Genomic DNA, 27708 nt, shown 5'->3' on the forward strand with positions numbered 1-27708 from the left:
TGAGGCTCGGGCGCTCAGTGATTCTCCTAACTCTGCAGCCAGGAAGTCATGTTGTACCACAGTCCTGGGCCCCTCAGGCTTTGAGGAGTGTTGCCAGAACACTGGTTCTCTCAAGACTCCGCTTTGATGGGCAGACGGCCCCGGTAGCCAGGGCAGAGCCCTCCGGCCTCTTCTCACGTGTATTCTCTGCCCCTCCCCAGGTTTGGAAACGACGTGCAGCACTTCAAGGTGCTCCGAGATGGAGCTGGGAAGTATTTCCTTTGGGTGGTGAAGTTCAATTCTTTGAATGAGCTGGTAGATTATCACAGATCCACATCTGTCTCCAGAAACCAGCAGATATTTCTCCGGGACATAGAACAGGTGCCACAGGTAATTCTCATAAGAGAGCGATTGGGATCATTTTTAGCAATTAAGAATAGCTTCTCAGGTAAGCAGGTGCCTTTCAAAGGATTCCTTCTAGGGCTTCTATGCTCGTTATTCAAAATGTTACTCTTAATTCATGTTAAAGATTTGAAGTTTGAAATAAAAAGGTTTTGCCTTTTCCAGAGGCTGCTTCTCTGAGGCAGTGTGTTGCTAGCTTACCACCTGTGTCTCTAAGAAGAGGCTCTTTAACACACTCTCAAATATTCTTTCCCTGGAAGCAAATTGTGAGGAAAATCATTCTTGTGCGGGAGAGGGGTCCACACTCATTGCTCTGTTCCTGTCCCTAGATCCTAGCTGCGTGCTAGGATTAGCACCACCTCATTTTATTCAAGCTCTTGACCTTTTGACTCTATAAAACCTTAAGGATTGTCTAAGTGATAAAGTGATAGGAACTAAAGCATTTTCAAATCCTGGCATTATAAACATAACCTCAATGGCTGTCTCTGAAGTTCTTTCCCCTTAAAGCAGTGCTTGCCGCTCTCTACTTGATAACATGGCACAAGTGGCCGCCAGAGTGAGGTTTACCCCAGTATTTTTGAGCTTTGGCGAAAGATTACACTACACCCACCTGGAGTAAACTTAGAATCCATAAGAATAAATGGAGAGGAGAGGAGAAATGGGAGGTTATTTCAGGAAATGTGAACAAGTTGGCACACATCTGTTTCCCTCCCGTAGCCAGTCCCCTCACGCGGGGGCTGGCCACCGTCAGAAATGCGATGTCTGTGTTTTTTCCTGCCCCTCTTCTGCAGCAGCCGACGTATGTCCAAGCCCTCTTTGACTTTGATCCCCAGGAGGATGGAGAGCTGGGATTCCGTCGGGGAGACTTTATCCACGTCATGGATAACTCAGACCCCAACTGGTGGAAAGGGGCTTGCCACGGGCAGACCGGCATGTTTCCCCGCAATTATGTCACCCCTGTGAACCGGAACGTCTAAGAATCAAGAAGAGATTATTTAAAGAAAGTGAAAAAATTTAAAACGTACAAAAGAATTAAACCCACGAGCTGCCCCTAACAGCAGTCTGCGAGGGAGCTCAGACCACCTGGCTGGGTCACCTGTGACCCTCTCACTTTGGTTGGCACTTTGGGGGGTGGGAGGGGGAGTTGGATATAACAATGCCAAATCTTACCTATAAATTAAGAAGAGAGTTTTTATTACAAATTTTCACCGCTGCTCCTATTTCTCCTCCTTTGTCCTTTTTTTCATCCTTTTCCTCTTCTGTTCATCAGTGCATGACGTTTAATGCCACGTATAGTCCTAGCTGATGCCAATAATAAAAGAAAAGAAACCAAGTGGGCTGGTATTTTCTCTATGCAAATGTCTGTTTCAGTCGGGATGACTGAAAGAAGAACAGCCGTCTCTGTATTCTTCCTACATACACACAGAAAGGAGCGGGCGGGTGCGCCAAGCCCTTGCTGTGGAGCTTCTGCCCGAGGAGGGGAGGGCGAGTAGGATCTGCCTTCCAGCCGCGACCCCCGACCCCCCGTAGGTTTTGCTGAAGTGGAAGTAGGTGGGGTGGAAGGAAGGAGCGGTGCCCCCTGCGGCTTCCTGAGAAAGTCAGACTGAGAACTACAGCTCTTTTCCACATTGTTTTCTCTCCAAATTGTATTACCGAGCATGTTGTTTTTTCATAGTGCCTTTTTCCTTATTTTCAAGGGTTGCTTCTGAGTGGTGTTTTTTGTTTTGTTTTAAAATAAGTTAAAGACAGTCCAGAGCTTTTTGGCCAGTTTGTCTCCTGCTCTGTGTAAATATTTTTCCCTGGGGGAAGGGAAAACAGTAGAGAAGAGACAAGTAGAAGTGGAGGGTGTGGGCGTTCTGCCTCTTCCAATCCAGAAGTCTTTAAGGTTCAGCTTTAATATTCATGAGCCCTCCAGAGTTGAAGGGAGCCAGAAGCCTGGGTGTCTGGAGTGGCTGCACCGGGTGCAGTGTGACCAGCCCCAGGAGGGAGGAGCCGTTACAGCTCTTCCCACCTCAGATTGGGTCTGGCTGAAAGGGAGTCAGAGTCCTTGACTAACCGTGCAGTCTCAGGTGTTGTCTGCCTCCTTAACCCCAGGGACCCCCAGATGCAAATCCCTAGAGCCAGCAAGTTTCAAACACGGGAAAGCCCAAGCTTTCTGCCGCTCCTTAACTGTATCAGGTTATACCGGATTCCTGCACTGGGGCGGCAAGTGAGAGTTTTCACTTCATTTTTCTTGCTCTCAAAGCTAGGGGTGTCTCTTCATGGCTTTCACCTTCTGTGTCCCTACCCAGCCTGCCCAGGTGGGCCTTAGGGCAGCGTTCAAGGAGCGGCTGGGGGGTTTCCATGTCTCCATTCACAGCGGGCTGTGTTTATAGTGGCTCCACCCTAACCCCTGAAAAGGACATGTCTCCGAGAAGCAGGGACAGTTGGGAAGGAAAGACTGGAAATGGAGGAAGGCTGAGTCCATCGCGGAGCTCCCTCTCTGCGTCTCCTGTCAGCTGCTTGTCCCTCCTAGTGATGTGCCTCTGAACTCCCTCTCTCCACCCAGTCCCCTTCCCACAACGAAAATGGGGCTGCCCGGAGCTGGTGACTGCCTTTGGGTTCTGAAGCGGTCCGTTGAGTCTCCCCTGGCCTCTGGTTATGGAGACAGACAGCCTGGAGCGCTCGGAGGCCCAGGAGGCGGCTGCTCTTCTGGATGGAGCATTCCACTCTCCTCGCTCCCTCTCTGACAGCTTCTCCCTTCCTGACAGCTTCTCCCTTCCTCGCTGAGGATAAGAGGAATCTGGCATTCTACACCTGGACCATTTGATTGTTTTATTTTGGAATTGGTGTATATCATGAAGCCTTGCTGAACTAAGTTTTGTGTGTATATATTTAAAAAATCAGTGTTTAAATAAAAAGACCTATGTACTTAATCCTTTAACTCTGCGGATAGCATTTGGTAGGTAGTGATTAACTGTGAATAATAAACATACAGTGAATTCTTCACTCTGTATCTTTTTTTTTTTCCCACCCTCGCCTTACTTAAAATAAAAGCCTAAAACCTGGGCTGGCCCCGTGGCCGAGTGGTTAAGTTTGCGCACTCCACTGCAGGCGGCCCAGTGTTCGCATCCTGGGCGTGGACATGGCACTGCTCATCAAACCATGCTGAGGCAGCATCCCACATGCCACAACTAGAAGGACCCACAACGAAGAATATACAACTGTGTACTGGGGGGCTTTGGGGAGAAAAAGGAAAAAAAAAAAAAATCTTTAAAAAAAAAAAAACCTAAAACCTATGTCAGATGTTAGGTCACAGAGTCAGGACTCTTGTGTCCTTACATCGACTCACCTAGCTCCTTGGGGAGCATGAGGGTCTCACTGGGCCCCTGGAGGAGTGATGCCCCCGCTGTTCCTCAGAATCCCTGGGGAGCTTATTCACAACGCAGGTTCCCAGACCCCACCCTCAGTTACTCCGAGATTGTGGTCGAAGGCACCAACAGGCGTGCCTGGTGTTTCTGACAGAAACCGTAGACCACATTTTGGGAACTCCAGTCTCGACCTAGAGCTTTGTGAGGACGAAGAGTGCAGCTTCGTTGGCCCTTGTCTCTTCTGTCCCTCTCCTCCCTCCACCCCCCGCACCCCCTGAAATAAAGGACAGAAGGATGGAATGATTGTGGAAGCAGTCTTGATGTGCTAAGCAGCCGAAGCACGCTTGTCCACTCAGCAGGCCGCTTTCAGGTGAGACGAGGCCTGTTGCAGCACACACAGCACAGGCTACAGAAGATCGAATAAGGTTTGTTTATAGAGAACAAGCAGAAAAGAAGCTAAACCCAAGGAATTTCACTTGTGTTCCTTGTCTAGTTCTTAAATAGAGCTCAGCCTACGACCTCATTCGTGGCCGCCCTGCTTGGGTGTGGGTTTTCAATTCTCCTTTCTCAGAAGTGACCGTGTGTGAGAAGGAACTTTACACAGCACTGTCCTGGGGGCTGCGGTCTCTGGTCCGCCTAGGCCAGCTACTCCAAAGCTGAGCAGAAGTTTCCAAATGGGGCCATTTAAGTGGAAACTTAAGGCAGTGACTGGCAGCTTCACTGAGGCTTATGGCTCGACTTGACTAGTAGTGTCAGAATTACTGGGAAAATCCCTGCTTCTACACGATCGGTTTGGTCACAGGTGTCTTGGTGATTGTACCCCTGCTGACCGTGGATCTGTAATTCCTGGGAAGGCATCTGAGTGGGAGCATCTTTGGGAAGACCCAGCCATGGAACAGGTCAGCTGTGATTGGACTAAAAGCTACAAGTGGGTGAGTGGCCTTGGGGCTTCCTTGTAGGCGCCCACTCTTCAGAGGGCTCTGCTGCGGCTGGAGCTTGGACGCACCCTCCTGGGCTCACTGACATTCTTCATACTTAGTGACCTGGGAGTTTTAACAGAGGCTCGTCTTAAGACCTGATTGTGGAGGGGATGGTGGTGACAGCTCCCGCCACGTGCTCCGAGGCAGTCTGCCGCACCAGGGCTGCTTGGGTGGCAGGCCGGAAAGGCGATGGGCACAAGGGGCCTGCGTGTCCCTGATGCTTGGCCCCTTGACCTGCTCGCAGTAGGTGATCTTCAAGTCAGAACGTTTTGCTTTACCAAAGTGCCTGGATAACTAGGAAAAATGGAAGTAGAATTGTATTTACGTTCCTCGGAAATGCTTCTGACTCCTGAGATTCTGTGTTGACACGTAATGCACATTCACCAGATCTGAGCTCTGTTTTACACAGGAGAACAGGGAGAGAGTGGACACCCTCCTGGAGTGTGTGTTCATTTGGGGCCTTCTTAAACTTGGGCCTGGGGGTTACAAGCCCCTCACTCCAGCCGGAGCCCCGAAACAAATGAGTCCTGTGCTCGCTACCAAGATGGGTAGCATCAAAATCCTAAATTGCCACTATATCTTAGATTATTCATCCCCATTAAGGAAGTAGGAGTGCCACTCTGTGTACCGTCGGCACTGGTACATAAATATGAGATAGTGGTGTCGACTAACCCACCTGCTACTCAAGGCATTCTAAACACTACTTTTAAAAGATTTAACTGTGACGGAGTTCATTTAAAATGTAGACTGTATCCCTCCCAAAAAGATATTACTGAGACGGTCTTTCAAGATCTGATTCTAGCCCATCTGATAAGCGACACTGGTCTTGGGTCTCCAAAGACAGTCAAATGTTTTAATATCCCATCTCCTTGTCAGATGTGTCCAGAATTAGGTTTTTAGAAAGCACAGTCATCGCAGCTCTCCTCTGAGTCTGCAGTCACTTTATCAGGGTCTGCCTCCCTCCCAAATAACTTGCAACGTGAGTGAGTGCTATGACCTTGTGTAAGTGCCCTCACGTCTGGTCCCCGCCCGTGCCCCTCCCCTATTCCTGTCCTGTGCTAGGGAATCAAAGGGCATGGAGCGCCCCCTTTCCTATCTACCCCGTTTGGGGCTGGTGGAGCACTCCTGGGAGCGATCCACGTGGTGAACTTCATTCCTGGGGTGTGTGGTGTTCCCTTCCGACTCTGGAACTGGAGGCACCTCTCCCCACTCAAGGTAGAGGCTCAGGGGAGCTCATCTGTATCCTCCCCCAGAGCTTCAGCTGGCCTTTCCACTCCTACACTGCAGGCATTACTGCTCTGAGTCATCCTGAAACTGGAATTACCCGACTTCAGGCTTCTGTACTTGATATCGATGCGTTCTTTGGTAGTGATTCTTGTATTGGTATGCAAGCCGATGGATGAGAGAATTTCAGAGAGGAATTGTGGACAACACACAGTCGGGGGCGGGGGCAGGTGGGGCTTGAACCAGGTCTTGGGGGAGATTTTTCTAAATAGGACAAGTAGACCCACAGGGCAGGCAGTGCAGTGTTAATAGAGGTGTGTGGGGCCTGGGCAGCCTCCTGCAGCGAGGAAAGAGTCCAGGTGGGTTTGTGGGCCTTCAAACGTGGGCTGAACAATGCCACTCTCCCTGCTGACACACAAGCATTCCCTTGGTGTTGTAGATGAAGGGCGTGATCAAAGATGAGTTTTCAAAAGACCTCACTCGCAATGGTGCACAGGGCAAATCAGGATAGCCTGGAAGAAACTGTTGAGGTCATGGTAATTTAAGGGAACCAGCTCGGTTCTCGTTGCTTCTGGCCAGTCAGCTGGACTACGCGCCAGCCTCCTTGCAGCTCAGTGTGGCTGTGTGACAGAGTCTAGGCTCAGCTGGCCCAGGTGGTCCTCCACTTTCTTCCCCAGCCACCTGCTGGAAGCCAGAGGGCCAGTGGCGGATTCCACCAGCTCACCGCTACCCCTGACTTGAGTGAGAAACATCTGATGTACTGCGTCCCTGACATCAGGGGCCCTTTGTTCCCAAACATCACCCTACCCTGACTATCCAGGGACCACCTTGGAGAATAGTGAAGAGGGGAGGAACTTGAAAGGCTCAGCTGAGAATGTTAAGTTTGGGGGGAAGAAGTGGAATTGCTCATCATAATCTAAATATAAAGAAGCAGTGATGACAGCAAAGTTAAAGCTGACATGAGACCACCATCCGTACATCCTGGAGCAGACTTGGCCAACGCATTGGGGCCAAGCCCTGCTCCCCATTCCTCTCATTATTCTGGCCATCGCTCCTGTGCTCCTTGTTCCCTCACTGGGTGTTTGTCGAGATCGTCATGTGGTTCCTTCAGGCCTCTGCTCAAATATGAGTCCTCACTCCGAGAAGCCCTCCCTGAATGTAATTAGTAATCACCTCCCCTCCAGCACTTTCTATTCCTTACCACGCTGTTTTTCTATGTAGCCCTTATCGCTACTTCGCTGGTTTCTAGTGAGTGTGTAATTCTTCTTGCCCGTCTCCCCTATCAGGCTGTAAGCTCCTCAGGGCAGGAGGAACTCAGTCACTCTTGCATCCCTCGCACCTAGAAGAGTGAGTGAAACATCCTACATGTCCGTGGTACTCATCTGATACAAGAATAGTATGTCCCACACGCTGCTACGAACAAGGCCAATGGTGCCAGCATTCCCAACCTTACCGTCTGCGGCAGAAGGCAGCCAACTAATGACTCAGTGGGAGAAGTGGCATGATTAAGGGGAGCGTAGGAGTTTGGGGGACATTCAGCAGCCGCTCCCACCTGTCTAGAAGTCAGAGAAGATGAGACAGTTATGCATAAACAGAGAGCTGAGAGCTGAGCTGAGCAAGATGGTCGCTCTTTGGAGAGGAAGGAATGTGTTGCAGGCAAGAAAGCCTCAGGCAGGACGGCGCTGCAAGTTCCAGAGAGGGCGCAGTGTAGAGAGGGAGGGAGACCAGGGCCCAAGGAGAGGTTGGCGCAGGGGCAGAGGCCACATGAAGCAGGCCTGTGTAAGCCACAGGAAGGAGCTGGAAGTGGGGAGCTCTGGGGGGTTGGGGTTTTTGAATTTTTTTAAGGATAACTTGATTGAGATACAATTCACTTGTCATACAAGTCACCCACTTAAAGCATACCATTAATTGTTTTTTAGTATTATTCACAGAATTATGCAATCAATTTTGTTTATTTTAGATTGCCGCTGAGCTAACATCTGTTGCCAATCTTTTTTTTTTTTAATTTCTTCTCCCGACAGTCCCTCAATACGTAGTTGTATATTCTAGTTGTAGGTCCTTCTAGTTGTGGCATGTGGGACACCACCTCAGCATGGCCTGATGAGTGGTGCTAGGTCTGCGCCCAGGATCCGAACCAGCGGAACCCTGGGCCACCGAAGCAGAGCACGCAAACTTAACCACTTGGCAACGGGGCTGGTCCCTATGCCATCAATTTTAGAACATTTTCATCACCCCCAAAAGAAACTATGTATTCATTATCACTCACTTCTCATTTTCCTCCAACCCCTTCCAGCACCTGGCAACCACCAGTCTTACTTTCTGTCTCTATGGATTTGCCTATTCTGGACATTTTGTATAAACGAGATCATGCAATACGTAACCTTTGGTGTCTGGCTTCTTTTGCTCAGCATAATGTTTCCAAGATTCATCCACGTGGTGGCACGCATCAGTACTTCATTCCTTGTTATGGCTGAATAATATTCCATGGTAGGGATAGACCACATTTAGTTTGTTCATTCGTCAGTTGATGGACATTTGGGTTGTCTCCACTCTTTGGCTGTTATGAATAGTGCTGCTGTGAACATTCATGTGCAAGGTTTTATGAAGACACACCCTGAAGAATTTTAAGCAGAGAACTGTGGAGAAAGGGGGCAGTGAAAGAGACTGTGGCACTTCTCCTGGTGAGAGAGGGGGCGGCGGGAGGAACAAGGAGAATCTGGTCGGTTTGAGCCATGTTTACGTGGGAGATAAAGGAAAGGAGAGGTAGCAATGACCCCTCGGATCCTTGGTTGAGCAATGGGGGACCAGTGGTTGCTGTTGATTGAGAGGACCCCTAGAGGAGGGGGTGGGTGGGGTAGCGAGAAAGGCCTCTGGGTTGAATTTGAGGTGCCCGTGGACAGACGTTTGGGAGCAGGAGATGTGCTCACTTGGAGCTCAGGAGACAAATCTGAACAAGGGACCCAAGATCAGGGGCTGTGTGCGTGGAGGTGGCCCTGAAGCCACAACCCTGGGTGAGACCTCATGCTCTCCACTCTCCATGAGGGAAGGGGGCAGAACAGGGCGCTGAGCCCTGAGGAAGGCCAGGCCCCGAGGACTGGCCAGGGGAAGAGGAGGAAGCAAGAAGAGGCCAGAGAGGCAGGAGGCGAACCAGGGCTGCACAGCACGGGCCAGCTGTGTGTCTGGGGATGCTGCTGCCAGGAAACCCCGCCTGTGGCCGTCCGCGTGCTCCACCCTGTGTCTTCCTTCAGATGATCCAGATTGTCCCCTAACTGCCCTGTCACGCCTTTTCTCTTCCGATGAGAATCGTTCCCCCTCTGCCAGGTTGTTGGGAGGACTAAGTGTGGACTCCTGACTCTCGGAGTGGCACAGTACAGGGGAGAGTGTCAGACTGGAGTCACGAGACCCAGGGCTTTATTCTCAGCTGTGTGACCTCAGGCAGGGCCCTTAACCTCTGATCCCTTCGTTCATCTGTTTGAAAAACAAGCGGCGTTTCCAGGTTGGCCTGCGGATCCAACATGATTGCATGTGTAGGTGTTTTTCAAACTCTTAAGTGCAATGGGACTATACTGACTATGATCTTGGCATTCAAGGCCTTTTACAGTCTGAGCCTGGTCCAGTTTGCCAACTCTTTGGCCCTCTAAGTCCTTTCTGAGTGTGTCCCTTGCTTTAGCCAGCATCCGCCTTTTTCTCTGATCTCAGGCCAAGGCCTCTCTTTCTCTCTTGTCAGCTTATCCCCAACCTGACATGAGAACTGTCTCTACACACCCCACATCCTCTTAGAAAGCTTTCCTGACCAGCTCCCAGTGAACTCTTGCTCCACCACAGTCTCAAACCCCGAATACCTGTCCCCTCCTCCATTTTATATGTCTCTTGTCTGTTTGCCCAACTGAGGAGCTACTCCCTGAAGACAGGACCGCTCCTTGACCTGTCCTGCGGCCCCACCCTCCTGCCCCCACCCAGCCTGGAGCCCTGCTTCAACAGCCACATTGCCAGTGGTGGTCGATCGCATCTGCAGCCAGGAACAGGAGAGCAAGGGTTAGGACCCCAGATTCTGGGGTGGCCTTGGATAGGTCACCTCCTGTACTTTGGGAGTAACTGGGTAGGTAACCTTAAACAAGTTACCTTTCTAAGCCTCAGGTCAAGAAATTTAGGCTGATAAAAGAAACTGTCTGAGGATTGCACAGGATAATGTGGATTAATCAATGCTAGCTCCCACAGCTGGTGATTCATTCTCTCAGCCCAACTCTGGCCAACCCTGTGCCCACCCATGACTCTTGTTCTTATTGAGGGCAAAAGAATTCATCCAGGGCCTGGCCCCGTGGCCGAGTGGTTAAGTTCTCATGCTCTGCTTCGGCGGCCCAGGGTTTTGCCAGTTCGAATCCTGGGTGCAGACATGGCACCTCTCATCAAGCCATGCTGAGGCAGCACAACTAGAAGGACCCACAACTAAAAATACACAAGTAGGTACCAGGGGGCTTTGGAAGAAAAAGGAAAAATAAAATCTTTAAAAAAAAAAAGAATGCGTTCATATTTTCATTTTTTTATGTTTAAATCTTTGATCCATTTGAAGGCTCTCCTGGTAACCGGTGTGAGCTTGGATCCATCTATCTTTTTTCCAGATGGCTACCCGGTTGTCCAGATAGTATTTATTAAAAGGTCCGCTGTCAGCTCTCAGATTTGAGAGGATGCACCTTATACACTGAATTTCTCCATGGTGGGGTCCTGTGTCTGGGTTTTCTGTTCTCTCGCTCTGTCTATCTGTCTGTCCCTGGAGCTGTGCCTGGCGCACTCGGCTAGTTCCTGAGGCTTTACAGAGGTTTGATGTCAGATGGGCCCTTCCTCCCCCATGGCTCTCCCTCTCCTGTTCTCCTGGCCCTTCTTGCTTGTTTATGTTTTTAATGTAAACTTTAGAATCAGCTTGTCTAGTTCCAGAAAAAAAGCCTCTGGGTGTTTTTATTTGGATCATGTTGAATTTATAAACTACCTTCAGAAGAACTGACATCTTTATGATGTTGGGTCTTCTATCCAAGAACATGGCACGTCTTTCCAGTTTCATGTCCTTTGGGAACGTCTCAGAGTTTTCCTCATGGAGGTTTTGCACGTTTCTTGTGATATTTGTTCCCAGATATTTTATCTTTTCTGTTGATATTCTAAATCAGATCTTCTCTTCCATCATACCATCTGCCTGGTGGTGGTTTGTATGGGGGAGGTATTGATTTCTCGATACAAATTCTGATCTTATTTCCCTACTGAATTATCAGACTGTTGGAAGTGGTTTGGCAGTTGATCTCATGTGGACAAAACTGTGTCTGAATCTCACATTTAAACCTCCTGGTAGGCAAGCTCTGAGAAGGTTCTTCCACTGCTTCTAATCTCCCTGCACTGGAATTGGGCAGACAAAATTAGTCTAATGAGCAAATGACTGAGGCTGAGAGATGGAGGGGCTGTCTTAGACGAGATGCTTGATTACTCCTAGAATGAAATCTGTTTAAAAACTTATTTGAACAAAATTCAAAATGTTTTGTTCTGAGTAAGTGATGTAAGTCCTTCTACAAAGGTTTTCTGACCATAAAGTTGCTCTTTCAAACACTTTTGTAGCCTGAAAAAAGTAACCTGTTGGGAGAGGCTACTTTTCTCAGAACAAAATGTCACATCTGTCAGGATGGCTATTAGCAAAGAAAAAAAAAAAGGAAAAGGCAAAAAGCAAGAAGTGCTGGCAAGAGGGTGGAGAAATTGGAACCTCTGTGCACTGTTGGTGGGAATGTAAATTAAGGCAGCCGCTATGGAAAACAGTATGGAGATTCCTCCAAAAATTAAAAATAGAACTACTATATGATCCAGCAATTCCACTGCTGGGTATACATCCAAAATAATTGAAATGAGGATTCAAAGAGATATTAGAATTCTTATGTTTATTGCAGCACTGTTCACAATCCCCAAGCTGTGAAAACAACCTAAATGTGGGTCAACAGATAAACAGATAAAGAAAATGTGACACACACACAGAGGAATACTATTCAACCTTAAAAAAGATGGAAATTTTGCAATATGTGACAACATGGATGAACCTTGAGGACGTTATTCTGAGTGAAATAAGCCAGTCACAGAAGGACAAATCCTGCATGATTCCACTTGTGCGAGGTTCCTAGAGTAGTCCAATTCATAGAATCAAAGAGTAGAGTGGTGGTTACCAGGGGCTAGGGAGAGGGGAGATGAGTTTGTAATCAATGGGCATAAGGTTTCAGTTAAGCAGGACGAATGAGTCCTAGAGATCTGCTGTCTAACACTGACCCACAGTCACCAAGAACATATCGTACACATGCACATTTCAGAGGGCAGATCTCATGCTAAGTGTTCTTACCACAATAAAATTTTTAAAATTTAGAAAGAGATAAAGGAACACTGTTGGCTATAATAGCTGGTTGTAGAACCTCATGGAAGGGGGAAAATAGTAAATATGCATGTGAAGAGAAAAATACTCTTTGCAAAGCTGCCCAAGGATTCTAATGCCGAGATGCTGTGCTCTGGCGCATCCTCCTCCGTCTATAGGCGGAGGGGAACGGCGCCCAGAGGCAGAGGATGAGGGTCCTGCCTGAGCCCTTACAGCCTCACCCCTCCCTTGCGCAGTGGCCTTGATTTCAGCACTGGCAAGGACCAGACCAGCAAGAACATTGTCTTCCTGCTCTCCATCTGCACCCCTCACCCCAGGAGTTGAAAACAAAGGGGTAAATGCTTATTAAGCATTGCTGGGGCCGCCCCCATGGCTGTGTGGTTAAGTTCGCGCACTCCGCTTCTGCCGCCCAGGGTTTCGCAGGTTCGGATCCTGGGCACAGGCATGGCACTGCTCGTCAGGCCGTGCTGGGGTGACATCCCACATGCCACAACTAGAAGGACCCACAACTAAAATATACAACTATGTACTGGGGGGAGTTGGGGAGAAAAAGTAGAAAAAAAAAAAAAAGCATTACTAACAAGGGGCCAGCCCTGTTGCCTAGTGTTTAAGTTCGGTATGCTCTGCTTCGGCAGCCCCAGTTCAGCTCATGGGCGTTCACCTACACCACTTGTTGTTGGCCATGCTGTGGTGGAGACCCACATACAAAATAGAGGAAGATTGGCACAGATGTTAGCTTAGGTTGAATCTTCCTCAGCAAAAACAAAAAAATTACTGTCTTTTCCTCCAAACCCTTGCTTCCTTTTCTGCCCTGGTGAGCTGGTCTGAACATAAGAAAAAAATGGCCAAAGTTCCCCCCTTCCACCCTCTACTCTCAGACTCCCAAGGCAGCCAGATACTGCAGGAAAAGCTTTGAAGTCTGTCTCACTCAGCTCATGAAGGGGGGCTGCTGTGACAAAATACCATAGACCAGGAAGTCCGAGATCACAGTGCCAGTGCCAGCAGATTTGGTACTTGGTGAAGGCTCTCTTCCTGTCTCCTCACCCTGACCTCACAAAGCAGAGGGAGGTTATAAATCTCATCATGGGAGCCCCGCCCTCATGACCTCATCTGAATCTAATTACTCCCAAAGGCCCACCTCCTAATACCATCACCTTGGGGTTAGGGCTTCAACATATGGATTTGGGGGGACTCCAACATTCAGTCCATGACAACGTTCATAAGCCTAGCTCTGGACCCTACTAGTTGTGTAACCTTGGGCAGGTTACCTGACACCTCTGAGCTTGTTTCCTCATCAGTATGATGGGATACGATGTCTGCCTCCTAGGGTTTTAGGGAGAAGTGACTAATATATAAGATGTCAAGCACAATGCTGGAAGTATGGTACTTGCTCAATACACGTTCCTGTTTATCTGTGGCACCAAGGCTGTCTGGCTGCCATTTTTCCTCTTTCCTCTTCTATGGTAGTAGAATGCCCAATTTTTAGCTTGTACATGGCCACCCAGAAGAAAGACCACCTGTATCAACCACTGTAGCAGTTAAGCGTGGTCATGTGACTAAGTTCTGGCCAACAGGATCCAAGCAAAAGTCTCATGAGGCAGCTCCCATGGGAGGCAACCTCCCAGAGCCCCTTTCTCCTTCAATCCTTCCTTCATCCTGCTGCTTCATCATCCATGTGGTGTCTGGAGTTCCAGCTGCCGGCTTGGGCCAGATATAAGGGCCATACCCTAGGATGGTGGCCTGGTTAACGGCAAGGGGTCTGTGCCCCTGGAAAGTTTATGGAGATGGCTGCCCAAGCAGCCTTGGACAGGTTACCCTGGACTTTGATGAATTTAAGCCACTATTAAGTGACTATTGTCACTTTTCTGGCAGCTGAATCTAATCCTGATACCCTACTGTTCATGCCTGTCTACCAAGTGGCCAGTCCCCACATTCCCTGACATCTCTTTTTCTTCAGAATTCAGGGGGCCTCAAAAGCAGGCGTATCCCCACCCCAAAGGTGAGCAAAGAAAGACGTCCAAAGACACCCCCACAATCTCTCTCTGTGCAGCCCTCCCACGTGTATGATTCTCCTCCGCTCCCCATTTCCCTATCTCTAAACACCTTCAGAGGGGTGCAAGCAGGTGAGAAAGAGGAGTATCATTTCACTCTGAGCCAGAGTGGGGTCCTGCTTCTTCCATCCCTGCACTCCATAGTACCTACTGAGCATTTTAGCCTGGGTCTGTGCCAGGCGCCAGAGACAGAGAGATGAATAAGAAAATTACCAAACATCAACCTTCAGGGAGCTCAAGACATGTGGAGGATGCTGAGCAATAATCTGTCTCAGGGCAGGTGTGGGCCCAGGTGAGGTGAGGGGGACCCCAGACTTGGATGGAGTCAGGAAAGGCTTCAGAGAGATGCTGGAGGAAAGAGAAAATTGTATACGCAAAAGCATATGGCATCAAAAAACCCAGAAAATAACAAGTACTGATGAGGATGTGGAGACATTGGAACCCTCATACATTGCTGGTACGAATAAAATTGCTGTGTAAACCGGTTTGGTGATTCCTCAAAAAGCTAAACATACAGTTACCATGTAATCCAACAAGTCCAGTCCTAGGCATGCGCCCAGAAGACCTGGAAACGGGTCCAAACAGATGTTTGTATGCCAGTGCTCACTGCAGCATTATTCACAAGAGCCAAAAGGTGGGATCAACTCGAGTGTCCATCAAGAGATGAACACATAGGGGCTGGCCCCGTGGCCGAGTGGTTAAGTTTGCGCGCTCCGCTTCAGTGGCCCAGGGTTTCACCAGTTTGGATCCTGGGCGTGGACATGGCGCCGCTCATCAGGCCATGCTGAGGCGGCATCCCACATGCCACAACTAGAAGGACCCACAACTAAGAATATACAACTATGTACCAGGGGGCTTTGGGAGAAAAAGGAAAAATAAAATCTTTAGAAAAAGAGATGAATGTATAAACAAAACATGGTCCATATGTGCAAGTAGAATATTATTCATCCATATAAAAGAATGAAGTTCTGACATATGCTGCAATGTGGATAAACCTTGAAACATTATTCTAAGTGAAATAAACCAGACACAAAAAGACAAATATTGTACGGTTCTACTTTTATAAAGTATCTAGAATAGTTAAATCCATAGAGACAGAAAGTAGATTAAGGTTACCAGGGGCCAGGAGGAGGAGGGAACTGGGAGTTATTGCATAATGGGTACAGAGTTTCCCTTCGGAGTGATGAAGTTTAGAAATAGATAGTAGTGATGGTTGCACAACATTGTAAATGGAATTAATGCCACTGAATTGTACACTTAAAAGTGGTTGAAATGGCAAATTTTATACATACAGACATATATATCTCCACACACACCCAAAAGCACATGGGCTCCTGCATGTTGAATTCTAGAAGGAGCAAACATGACCACAGGACCAAAGCCAGGGTGGTCTAGGGTAACGGCTGACCCTGAGGCTGGGGGCCTGGGGTGCAGAGTACAGGAGCCCATGGATTGCTCTCATATTTCTCTCATAAGGTCAGCACTGTTCGGGTTTCCCTTGTGGTTTCTCTCTTACCGCTTTATCTTCTTCCACTCCGAGCACTGGATGATGTCATTCTGCTCTCAGAAGGGTTGGATGAAGAGAGCAGGATGTAACATCACAAAAGACTCGGATGTTTTGAGACATCCATGTTGTGGCGTGTTTCTGTAGTTCTCTCCTTTTATCACCAATAGTGACCCATTGTGTGGATATACTGCATCATATAGTGCTCTGTTGATGGACGGCTAAGCTATTTCCAGTTTTGGCTGCAATGAATATTCTTATAAAATCTTTTATAAACATATTTTCATTTCTCTTGGGTAAATGCCTAGAAGTGGAATTGTTGGGTCATAGGTGTATACATGTTTAACTTAATAGGAAACTGCCTGACCTTTTCCCACGTATTTGTACCATGTTACAGTCCCACGGGCAACGTACGAGAGTTCCAGCTGCTCCGCAGCTTTGCTAACGTTTGGGCGTTACCAGTCTTTAATTTGAGCCATTCTGGTGGACGTCTGATGGTATCACATCGTGGTTTTCATTTGCACTTCCTTTTGACCGATGTTTTGCCCACTTATTGCCCATTTGTATCTTTCTTTGTGAAATATCTGTTTAAATCTCCGTCCTAATTTGTTTACTGGGTTGTTCAATTTTTCGTTGTCAACTTTACTTCCAGATTTAAAGTTCCCAGAAGTAGTCATCCTTGAGTTTGGTGGGACCAGAAGTCATGGGGGAAGGTGTGGTCTGCGGTTGACACGGGGCACACTAACCCTTCCTTTGTGATAGAGCTACACCCACTGTCTCCCTCTGTGCCTCTGGTGGTGAGTGAAGACCGGCTTGCCACAGTCATAGCAGAAAACACCTCCTCAGGGAAGCTCAGAAATGAGTGATGGGTGAGGTGTTGTCATCCACCAGGTGGACGATCTGGTCAGAGAGAACCGACTGGTGACAACCAGAAATCTGGAAGCCTGGAGGCCCCTCCAGCAAACTTGGAAACGTTTCTCCTTGGGCTGATGCTGACATTCCCTAAGGCCTCTTGATGTTTGGCTCTGCTGAGAACAGCAACAGACAAAAATTGAAACGCTTAAGAAATCAGCTCTTGAAAGTTACTGGACAGTGAATCCTCTTTCTGTTTTTTTTTTTTTTTTCTTGGTTAGTTTACTGGTGTTTGGTCATTTGCTGAGTGAATCTGAAAGGATGAAAAAAGGAACTGGATCAGAAGTGCCTCTATCTTTGTCCCCTGCAGTCAGTCTGTCAGAACTTCCTCCAGAATCCTCTAGCAGTTATTGGTTTTTCATGACTTTCTCAAACTTATAGCCCTAAAGTTTGAAAAGTAAGTAAGTAAATAAAAACAATGGAAACTTACAACCACACAGAAACCTACACACAGAAACCTGGATATTTATAGCAGCTTTACTCATAGTTGCTAAAACGTGGAAGCAACCAAGATGTCCTTCAGTAGGTGAATGAATAAGCTGTGTGATACGTCCAGACAGGGGACTGTTATTCAGCGCTAATAGGAAATGAGCTATCAAGCCACACAAAGCTATGGAGGAAACTTAGATACATATTACTAAGTGAAAGTCAGCTCCAGGTGGGAGGAAATTCTGATTTGCTCATTATGATATCCCCAGTATCTAAAACAGCATCTGGCCATACAGACCCTCAATAAATACTTGATAGGAAAGAAATGATGGGAAACAGAGGCCCTTCATCTCACCCTGAATCATCGGAAAGGAGAAAGAAACAAGGGCAGCCCAGGGTGGTCAGCTGAGATGCGGTTCCCTGATTCAGTGTCTCTCCAAATGTGGGCCACCAGCCAAAATGCTTTTTCCCGGGCCCTATCCTGGATCTGCTTGGTCAGGATGATTGTCCTTATGCAGGGGGTAATCTGCATTTTTAGATAAGTATCCCAGATGATTCTTGTATCAGCTGAAGCTGAGAACCCTTGAGCTGCTTACTAAAATGCAGATTCTTTTTAGGCCTGTAGGAGTCCAGAGGCAGCAAAGGCTTGGACACCTTGTAGTCCAACCCCTTCATCTTTATAGAGAAAGTGCAGCCCAGAGAAAGGAGTGCCTTGCCAAGGAGCCACAGCAAGTCACCTCCTGGCTCTCAGGGCTCTTCCAGATGGCATGGCTGACCAACCCACTCAGACAGTGAGAGATTCTTTTGCCTCTGATCGAAAAGATCTCAGGCTTAGGCAGCTGATAAATACCAGCTCTATTTGGTGGAGGCTGAGGAGGTATTTACTCCCTCCGAGGAGGCGGGGGAAGTCCAAAGGAGCTTTGAATAGGTCTTTTTAGGGTAAATGTTGATGAGGTCACAGAAGGATTCACTTCCCCAAGCTGACGGGAACCGTTATTTTCCGGTTTCTCTTTTCACATGATATGATCTACTTAGCATATTTAACTTAAAATGAAATCACCAGATTTCAAATATGCAAAAACTAGAACCAGGGTATAAGCCCAGGGAAACTGGCACCTGCCACTAATCTCATCTCAGCTTGGCCACCAATTTGCCATTTGACCTTGAGAGATGCTAGGTGCATCGCCTAGCCCTCTGGGCCCTGGGCCCTGGCCCCTGGCCATGAGTCTTTCCAGTTCTCATGACCTGTGGTTCCCTGAGGCGAACTCACTCTACAATTAGCCTGTAGCCAAAAGTCCTGCTGGCTTATCTGTTGAATGACCACTGGGAGGCCTATTCTAAAATGTGGGCTTGTTCTTGTCCAGGAGAACAAAACAAAACCAAAGATCTCAATCGTGAAGAGGTTATCTGGAGAGAGGTTAGGGGTCACTCCACAAAACCGATGGAAAACGGAGATATAATACAGAGGCTGGGGTTTCATAGAGAAATAAGGCAACCTCTAGGTAAAGAGACGGAGGAAGTGAGTAAGGACACAGGTAGCCCTGAAGGGCACAGTGGGGGACATTTTGAAGAAGGGCAAGAAGTCAAATTTCTGTACCAGGCTCTGCCTATTATGGGCCACCTTAACATTTTTAACTATCCTTTTCCCGTGTGGACAATGCTTATCAGCACTTATGTTGAGTGAAAAAAAGCAGAAGTCAAAATTCTGTGTACATATTAAGAACTGATTTTCAACAAAGGTGCAAACGGCAATTCAGCGGAAAAAGAACAGATTTCTCAACAAAAACAGTGCTCCAGATGCTGGAACAATTAAATATCCAAATGGAAAAAAAAAAAAGAGAAAACAGAAGAAAAAGAACTTCAAATCTGTATCTCACACCATACACAAAATTAACCCAAAATGGATCAGAGACCTAGATGTAAAACCGAAAACTATAAAATTTCTATTGGAGGGGCTGGCCTGGTGGTGCAGTGCTTAAGTTCACACGTTCCGCTTCTTGGTGGCCCGGGGTTCACCGGTTCAGATCACGCGTGTGGACGGCACTGCTTGGCGAAAGCCATGCTGTGGCAGGTGTCCCACATATAAAGTACAGGAAGATGGGCATGGATGTTAGCTCAGGGCCAGTCTTCCTCAGCAAAAAGAGGAGGATTGGCAGCAGATGTTAGCTCAGGGCTAATCTTCCTCAAAAAAAAAAAAAAAAATTCTGCTGGCCCCGTGGCTGAGTGGTTAAGTTCTCGCGCTCCGCTGCTGGCGGCCCAGTGTTTCGTTGGTTCGAATCCTGGGCACGGACACGGCACTGCTCATCAAACCACGCTGAGGCAGTGTCCCACATGCCACAACTAGAAGGACCCACAACAAAGAATGTACAACTAAGTACCGGGGGGCTTTGGGGGGGGGGGGAGGAATTCTATTGGAGAACATAGGAGAAAATTTTTTATGGTTTTTGGCTAGGCAAAGAATTCTTAGGTATGATACCAAAAGCATGATCCATAAAAGGAAAAAGCAAATCAATAAATTTGACTTCATTAAAATTAAGAACTTCTGTTCTTTAAAACACAAGCCACATATATAATGAGAAGGGACTTATATCTAGAAAATAGAAAGAACTCTCAACATTCAATAATAAGAAACAAAATAATCCAACTAAAAGTGGGCACAAGATTTGAACAGATACCTTACTGAGAAGATATATGGATAGCAAGTAAGCCCATGAAAAGATGCCCACCATCATCAATCAATAGGGAAATGCAAATTAGAACCACAATGACTTACCGTTCCATATCTATTTAAGTGGCTGAATTTATAAAGAATGACCTTGCCAAGGGTGTGGAGGAGGTAGAACTGTCATACTGCTGGTGGGAAAGTCAAACAGTACAACCACTTTGGAAAATAGTTTGGCAGTATCTTAAAAAGTTAAGTATACGCTGACTATACTATCCAGACATTCCACTCCCAGGTCTGTAACCAAGAGAAATTACACAGAAATTAATGTCCATACAATGACTTATATATGAAAGTTTACAGCAGTTTTATTTGTAATAGCCAAAAACTGGAAGCAACCCAAATGTCCATTAACAGGTGAATGGATAAATAAATTGCTGTATACCCATACAATGGACTATTACTCAGCAATAAAAAAGAATCAGTTAATGATACACACAACATGTATGAATCTCAACATAATTACGCCAAGGGAAAGAAGCCAGATGAAAAGAATATCATGTATGATTCTAATTATATAAAGTTCTATACAATGCAAACTAACCTAAATGACAGAAGTGACACGAGAGATTGCTTGGGTAAGGGGGAGCGAGAAGAGAGGGCAAGAGGGAGGGAGAGCAGAGGGGCATGAGGGATCCTTTGAGATCATGGATATATGCTCACTATCTTGGGGTGATACATACCACATGTCAAAACATAAAATTGTTCACTTTGAATACATGCAATCAACTGTATGTCAATTACACCTGAATAAAGCTGTTTTAAAAATTGTGATGAGCCTAGAACATCTCATCATACCAAAAAGCAAGGAAACTAGTCATTTTGTCAAAAGGATTCAGGTGCCCACTTGAATAGGCATCAACTGACCACAGATGCGAAAATATGAGCATCAATTAGGATAATAAGTACAGTAGATCAAAAGAGAACAAATGTTTAAATCCATGTGTTCATAACAATAGATATAAAATATGTTATGTATTCACAATGATAATAATAATAAAAAAAACTCATTGATCAATACCCTTTCGAAGATACTAGGGAATGAATTATTTTGAAAACTGCTAACGGAAAGAATCACACATTTACCCTGCCTTTCTTATGTGAAATGTACCTCATGTAATCAATTAGCCAATGAAGGGACATTCCTCTTCACAGGCAGTCCAGCTAATAAATGCTGAAATGATATCGCCATTTACAAACCCTAATCAATACCATGATCAGTAATAGCTGCAAACATCACAAAATGAGAGACAAGAAGGCATTATGATTCTCCTCATGGAAGTACACAAAGCCACGTAGGTAGTCTTGTCCAAAAAAAAAAAAACCAGTCCTGAACTGATCAGACCTTTTAGATCTGACTACCAGTATGCAGAGGGAACACAGGGGATAGAGGGAGATGCTAAAACAACCCCACGGAGATGCCACCAGCAAGATCCAGACTAAGGAAAACGCTACAGGGTAAACTAACTAGTTTCTTAAAAAACAAAGAGAGAAAGAAAGGAAAAGAAATAAAAGAAATTGCAAGTGAAAAAGAGAGGAAGAGGGACCACAGATTTAAAATGACTTAAGAGAGACATTACCGAACTGCAATGTGTGGCCTGAACAAACTGGGGGTTTTTTTTGAGGAAGATCAGCCCTGACTAACATTTGCCACTAATCCCCTGAGCTAACATCCATGCCCATCTTCCGCTACTTTATATGTGGGACGCCTGACACAGCATGGCTTGCCAAGCAATGCCATGTCCGCACTTGGGATCCGGACTGGCCAACCCCAGGCCGCCAAAGCAGAACATGCGCACTTAACTGCTTCGCCACCCCGCAGCAGCCCGGGGTTCGCTGATTCAGACCCCACGTGGGGACGTGGTAACGCTTGACAAGCCGTGCTGTGGTAGGCGTCCCACATATAAAGCAGAGGAAGATGGGCACGGATGTTAGCTCAGGGCCAGTCTTCCTCACCAAAAAGAGGAAGATCGGCAGCAGCTGTTAGCTCAGGGCTGATCGTCAAAAAAATAAAAAAGAAATTTATAGGTCAATTAGAGAACTGTAAACATCTATTTGATATTTGATGATATTAGGAAATTATCATTTGTTGATTTTGCAGGGGGAGGTGACAGTTTGGGGGACATGTTTTAAAAGGAGAATGCTTGTCTTTTAAAGCTACACTCTGGGGCTGGCCCGCAGGGGAGTGGTTAAGTTCATGCGCTCCACTTCCGGGGCCCAGGGTTTCACCTGTTCAAATCCTGGGCACCACCTTAGCACTGCTCCTCAGGCCATGCTGAGGCAGCATCCCACATGCCACAACTAGAAGGACCCACAGCTAAAATATATACAACTATGTACTGGGGGGCTTTGGGAAGAAGGAAAAATAAAATCTTTAAAAATAAAATAAAGATACATTCTAAAGTGTTTACTGGTGAAATAATTTGATATCTGGTTTTTACTTCAAAATAGTGTTTTGGGGAGAGACATCGGTGCGAGTAGAGAGGAAACAAGATTGACCATGAGGCGGTTAATTGTTGAGTAATGACTACATAAGGTAGTTCATTAGGTTATTCTCACTACTTTTGTATATGTATGAAATATTTTTAAGTTATGCAGTAAAAATGTTTTAAAATTGTGCGTCAAAATGATTGCACTAATGTGGAAAATGCAATTAAAAAATCAGGAAGAAATACTGTCTTGCAAAACGCTGATGCCACTTGCGTGAGAGCGGAAGGATGAGTCATTTCCCCCTTCACTTCTACATTTTCTGTAATATGTCTCTATATTTTTATAACGAGAAATTAAACATATAAGCCCTAGAGGGAAACCAAGCCTCTGTTTTTGCCGCCCTCGTCTGGGTCTTAAAAACTCATCTATTCTCTCCCCCACGTCCTCCAGGTCTCTGCCAAGCTTCCCGCCATCTTTTCCAAGTTTAGATTATCCGGGTTCTAGAACTACGAGGGTTTTGAGGGAAGTGGGTCAAACTCAGCTTCCACCGGCCCGCAGGCCGATCGGAGCCACACGCCACTTCGCACCGCGATCTCCAAAAGCGCAGCCTGCCTTCGGGGCCCGCCCCCTTCCGACGTCTGGGTGACATCCACGCACGCGCGCGTAGAGGGCCTACATCTCCCAGGAGGCTCTGCGCCTCGCAGGGGGACAGCCTTGGTAGCGGCGACTACATTACCCAGCAAGACCTTGCGGGAGGCGTTGGTCGAACGTCGAGTCTACAACCATTGGCCTAGCGTCTGTCGGCAGCTGCGCGGTGATTGGCTCAGGAGGCCGTCAGTTACAGCAGAGAGCAGTTGAGTTTTACTGTTACACCGCGTGAGGAGGGAGGGAGGGAAGAGCGCGGGGATCCCGGCCGCACCCTCCGAGCCGGGTGAGTGACCTCTACCTCCGCTCTCCTCGCCGTCCGCTTGGGAACTTGCACCCTCGCTCCCGGGGGGAGCACACACGCACAGGTACTCGCATGGGGCCAGGGACTGTACGCACGTGTCACGCCTGACCTTAGAAGCATCTCGGGGACGCGGGAGGCAAAACCCCGCACACACCCAGGGCACCTGTACACGCGGGTGCCCACCTCGCGGGCGTCTTCTAGGACTCGGGGAGAAACACACGCCTTGAGGCACACCTGACACCTGTGTCCATACGCAAGGGCATCTGCAGAGACCCCCAGCTGAACACAGCACACAGGCTCACCGCGGGGCACCTGCATACCCGAGCACCGGGGGCTTCCGCAGTAAGAGAAGGGGAGTGGCGAAGGCAAACTCACACGCACACCCCACCGGCCGTGCTGCTCTCGCCAGCGGCTCCCCATCTTCTGGGTGCTGTATTATGTATATCATGCATATAATCATGTTTCATTTTTGTCTTTTTAGATAAATATCGAGGCTTATTGGTACAAGAAGGAAATTTTGAACAAGCAGAAAAAGTAAGGCCACCATCGGACTATATTTAACCAGCCCTTTCACGTGTATAAGACTTCTACCTTTTTTACAAAGCTTATCATATGTAGTATCTTGCATGATCCCCCCAGAAATCTGGGCTAGGCAGGGCAGGCATCACGCTCATCTTCCAGAAGAGGACACAGCCTAGGTTAAATAAACTTGCCCAAAGTAAATGAGAGAGGCAGGACTTGAACTCAGGCTTCTTGATCTGAGGTCCAAGGTTATTTCCAGCTATGGAGAGCTGCTTATTTATAGAAATGCCTCCTTGCCCCAGACAGGCAGGGAACTGACAGGGCTTAGCGTGACCTGAGCAGTCCCTGCATAACCTCTAACCTCGGGAGAGGCTTTGCCTCATATTTAAACCTGCCGCATGTTTAAACTGCTCCTCACAGGTGCCTGGGGAGAAGCAGCTTGAGTTAATGACACGGAGAAGTTGATGGGAAAGGCAGGGCTCCTCCTTTGAGGGTAAGGGGAGAAGGTACCAAGAAATGGGCACATTCCCAGCAGGAGTCAGGAGGTTTTATACCATTAGACTTTTAATAAAATATTATTTTAGAATATTTTGCTGATGGAGCCCCATAGAAATGTCTTATTAATTTTAAGGATGGCTTGGAGCACTACTTTGGTACTTTCAGAAAAGTGAGGGCTTGGGGCTGAGGGAGTGGTGTGGACAGAGTTCCAGGGTGGGTGAGGGGAGAAAAAGAATCAGTGGTGGGGTGGAGGTTGTCATTGTGTGGGCACTGACTTCCATGTTAGTAAAGGTATTCAAGAACTAGGTTAACTCTGAGGTCCCTTCTAAAATCACTTCATATTTAGTTTTAGTTGGGTTTTTTGGGGAGCCATAACAAATTCAAACAATATAGAATTGTGTGAAGAAAAAGGAGGAGCCCTACCTTGCCTCTTCCCTTGCCAGCCCTTCCCCCAACCTCACCATCCTGTTGGTGGAACCTTAGGAACCTGTTGGGGTGTGTGTGTTGTTACAGATTTTTCCTCTGTGCTTTAGGCAACTGTACAGAGCATGTATAGGTCTTACTGTTTTTCTTTTGCGAAAATGGGGTTATACTAGACATACTGTTCTGAAACCTGCTTTTTTTTCCTATTTCAGTCTATTATTGACGTCTTTTCAAGTGCATGTATAGTTCCAGCTCATTCTTTTTAATGGCTGCATAGTATTCCATTGCCTGGATGTGACTTAGTATATTTATGCATCCGTCTATTGATAAGCATTTGTGTAATATTCAGTTTTACCATGAGTGATGCAATGCATGACATTTTACACCCCCGTGCTAGTATTTCTCTAGAAATGGGATTCTCAACCAGGAGCAATTTTGCACCCTAGGGGGCATTTGTCAGTGTCTGGAGACGTTTTTGATTGTCAGAAGGGAAGTGTGGCGTTACTGGCATCTGGTAGGTAGAGATCAGAGACGCTGCTAGGCGTCTTACAATGCACAGGACAGCCCCCAACTAGGAAGAACTGTCCATTCTAAAATGTCCATAGTGCTGAGGTTGAGAAACTCTGCTCTAGATAAAAATGGAATTAGATGTTTTTTAAATAAATATATATATATAAAAAACCCATGCCCAACAAATTATGACACAGCTACTCAATGAAATATTATTTAGCCATTAAAAATGATATTTATGAAGATCTTGTAGCAGCATGGAATCATGCTTATGATATTTTGCATTTTAAAAGCCCTGTACAGAAAAAAACCCAGAAGGGAATAAGTGAAAAGTGTTAAGATGGTGAGGTTTTTCCTCTCTCTCTTTCTGCAAGGTGCTTATTAGTTCTGTAATCCAAAAGTTAGGTAGTTTTTAATCATTTATTCATTCACTGTTTTTAGAGCCTTTGGGGTGGTGCTGTGCTCATTCTGGAGACACGGCTGGAACTGGGCAAGTCCCTGCCCGTATGCCCCTGCCTCCTGTGGGCCCAGAGGACAGAATACACGTTAGCAAGTGCTGTGAATGCCAGAAAGGACATGAGTGCGTGTCCTGGAGATGCTGAGCCCTGGCGGATGTGAGGAGCCAGCCTTGGGAAGAGCGAGGCGGGGTGGGCGCGGGGCTGCATTTCAGATGTGGGGGGCAGCAGGTGCAGAGGCAAGGCCGGTGGATAGGAATTCAAGCAGTGTTTTCCAGGAGCTGGTCAGAAGCCCTGAGCCCGCCCTGGTTGAAGAGACTGAAGAGTGGTCCAGGGTGAGGTCGGAGAGGTCAGCAAGGATCAGGTGGGCCTGGGAGTGTCGTTTCATAGCATTAATGTGGCTGCAGTGCTGCGTGTGGGCCTGAGGCGTGTCAAAAAAAGGGAGAGGGAAATGTGAAAGGGTTCTGAGTTGCTGGGCTCTTCCCTTGGATCGGGTGAGCTTGGTAGAGACCCGGGCCCGTTCCTGGAGCCTGCGTGTTTGACAGTCCCCTCAGCGCTCAGCTTGGGTGGGCTCTGCTCTCGCTGATGCAGCCTGGGACTCTGCCTCAGGCAGGAGTTTGCCATAAAGCCCGGCGTCTTGGAAAGCCGGTTGATCTCCGGGAGTGAAAGATTGCCTACTAAGCCTGTTCATTCAGTCAACAAATATTATGAGCACTTACTGTGGTGGGTTCTACTTCAGGCAGTAGAGATTCAGGGATGGACAAATGAGGCCAAGGCCGTGTTTTCGTGGGCTCGCATTCTAATGGGGGAAGAGACGAGAAGCTGATGGACGAAATAAATGTCCAGTATATAAATGCCGTAAAGCAGGGCAAGGTGATAGAAAGGGGTGTGGGCGCTGTTTGAGATGGGCTGCTCAGGGAGGGCTGCTCTGAGGAGGTGATGTTTGAGGAGAGACCCTAAGAACCTGTGCTGGTGTTGACTCCATGTCTCTTGCATTTAGCTCGAAGCTGATGGACATTGTGTGGGCCAGTGGCAGGGATGGTCGGCTATGACCCCAAAGCAGATGGCAGGAATATCTCCAATTTCGAGGTGGCAGTGGCTGGGTCTGTGTCTGGGCTTGTCACTCGGGTGTTGATCAGCCCCTTGGACATCATCAAGATCCGTTTCCAGGTACTCTTTTCCCCTTTTTCCACGTAATGGGCTGAGGGACAAGTTGATTCTTTCTTGCCAAAGCTGTTCCTGGAGCTTGGAGTTTGGCAAGGAGAAGCTCGTCGTTGCCTTTGTTACCTGTTCTGAAATTTCTCCTCCTCAGCCCACCCCGTCGCTGTTGTCCTGACCTTTTCAACTTTGATCCCTAGCTTCAGATTGAGCGCCTGTCTCGCAGTGACCCCAATGCAAAATACCATGGGATTCTCCAGGCCAGCAGACAGATTTTGCAGGAAGAGGGCCCAACAGCATTCTGGAAGGGACACATCCCAGCCCAGCTTCTCTCCATCGGCTATGGAGCCGTCCAAGTAGGTGGCAGGGGAACTGGCCAAGCCCGGGCTGGCGCTGCTCCATGGAGGAGCACAGGGCGGGTGAGGCATGCAGGGACGCTGCCTGGGGTAGGGCAGCAGGGGGTGGTCACCACTCTTCTCCCATGTCTTAACTGGAACCTACCTGACAAACTGAAGACACAGTCAGCCTGAGCTGTATCATAGGCATTCCCTTCCCCATGTCATCCCAAACCCAGGGACTTAGCAGCAACTGAATATTAGGTGTTGCACCTAGGAGACTGTTTTTTTGTGTGTGTGTGAGGAAGATTGGCCCTGAGCTAACATCTGTTGCAATCTTTCTCTTTTTTTGCTTGAGGAAGATTGGCCCTGATCTAACATCCATGCCAGTCTTCCTCTATTTTGTATGTGGGACACTGCCACAGCATGGCTTGATGAGTGGTGTGTAGGGCTGTGCCCAGAATCCGAACCCATGAACCCCAGG

The 27708-nt window shown here is 47.5% G+C and overlaps 2 protein-coding genes across 31 annotated transcripts in view; both read left to right on the forward strand.

Annotated features, from left to right (window-relative positions):
* GRB2 (growth factor receptor bound protein 2) overlaps nt 1-3369 on the forward strand; it is a 62136-nt gene extending 58767 nt beyond the window's left edge. For both annotated transcript variants that reach the window (XM_070561497.1, XM_070561498.1), the window contains exons 5-6: nt 201-369; nt 1173-3369. In XM_070561497.1, the coding sequence (XP_070417598.1) occupies nt 201-369; nt 1173-1358 (355 nt within the window). In that variant the 3' untranslated portion in view covers nt 1359-3369. The remainder of the gene's footprint in view (nt 1-200; nt 370-1172) is intronic.
* Nucleotides 3370-4333: 964 nt separating this feature from the next.
* Nucleotides 4334-27708, forward strand: part of SLC25A19 (solute carrier family 25 member 19) — a 36912-nt gene continuing 13537 nt past the window's right edge. For 3 of the 29 annotated variants that reach the window (XM_070561466.1, XM_070561486.1, XM_070561479.1), the window contains exons 1-5: nt 23231-23387; nt 23805-23857; nt 25718-25890; nt 26732-26901; nt 27090-27245. In XM_070561466.1, coding sequence (XP_070417567.1) covers nt 26770-26901; nt 27090-27245 — 288 coding nt within the window. In that variant the 5' untranslated portion in view covers nt 23231-23387; nt 23805-23857; nt 25718-25890; nt 26732-26769. Of the gene's footprint in view, nt 4664-22824; nt 23388-23804; nt 23858-25717; nt 25891-26009; nt 26096-26731; nt 26902-27089; nt 27246-27708 lie in introns of those variants that run through there. The other 26 variants (XM_008513266.2, XM_070561464.1, XM_070561485.1 and 23 more) reach the window with 20 other exon arrangements.

The sequence above is a fragment of the Equus przewalskii genome, chromosome 10, assembly GCF_037783145.1.
Source record: "Equus przewalskii isolate Varuska chromosome 10, EquPr2, whole genome shotgun sequence".
In the NCBI taxonomy this organism is placed as follows: Eukaryota; Metazoa; Chordata; class Mammalia; order Perissodactyla; family Equidae; genus Equus; species Equus przewalskii.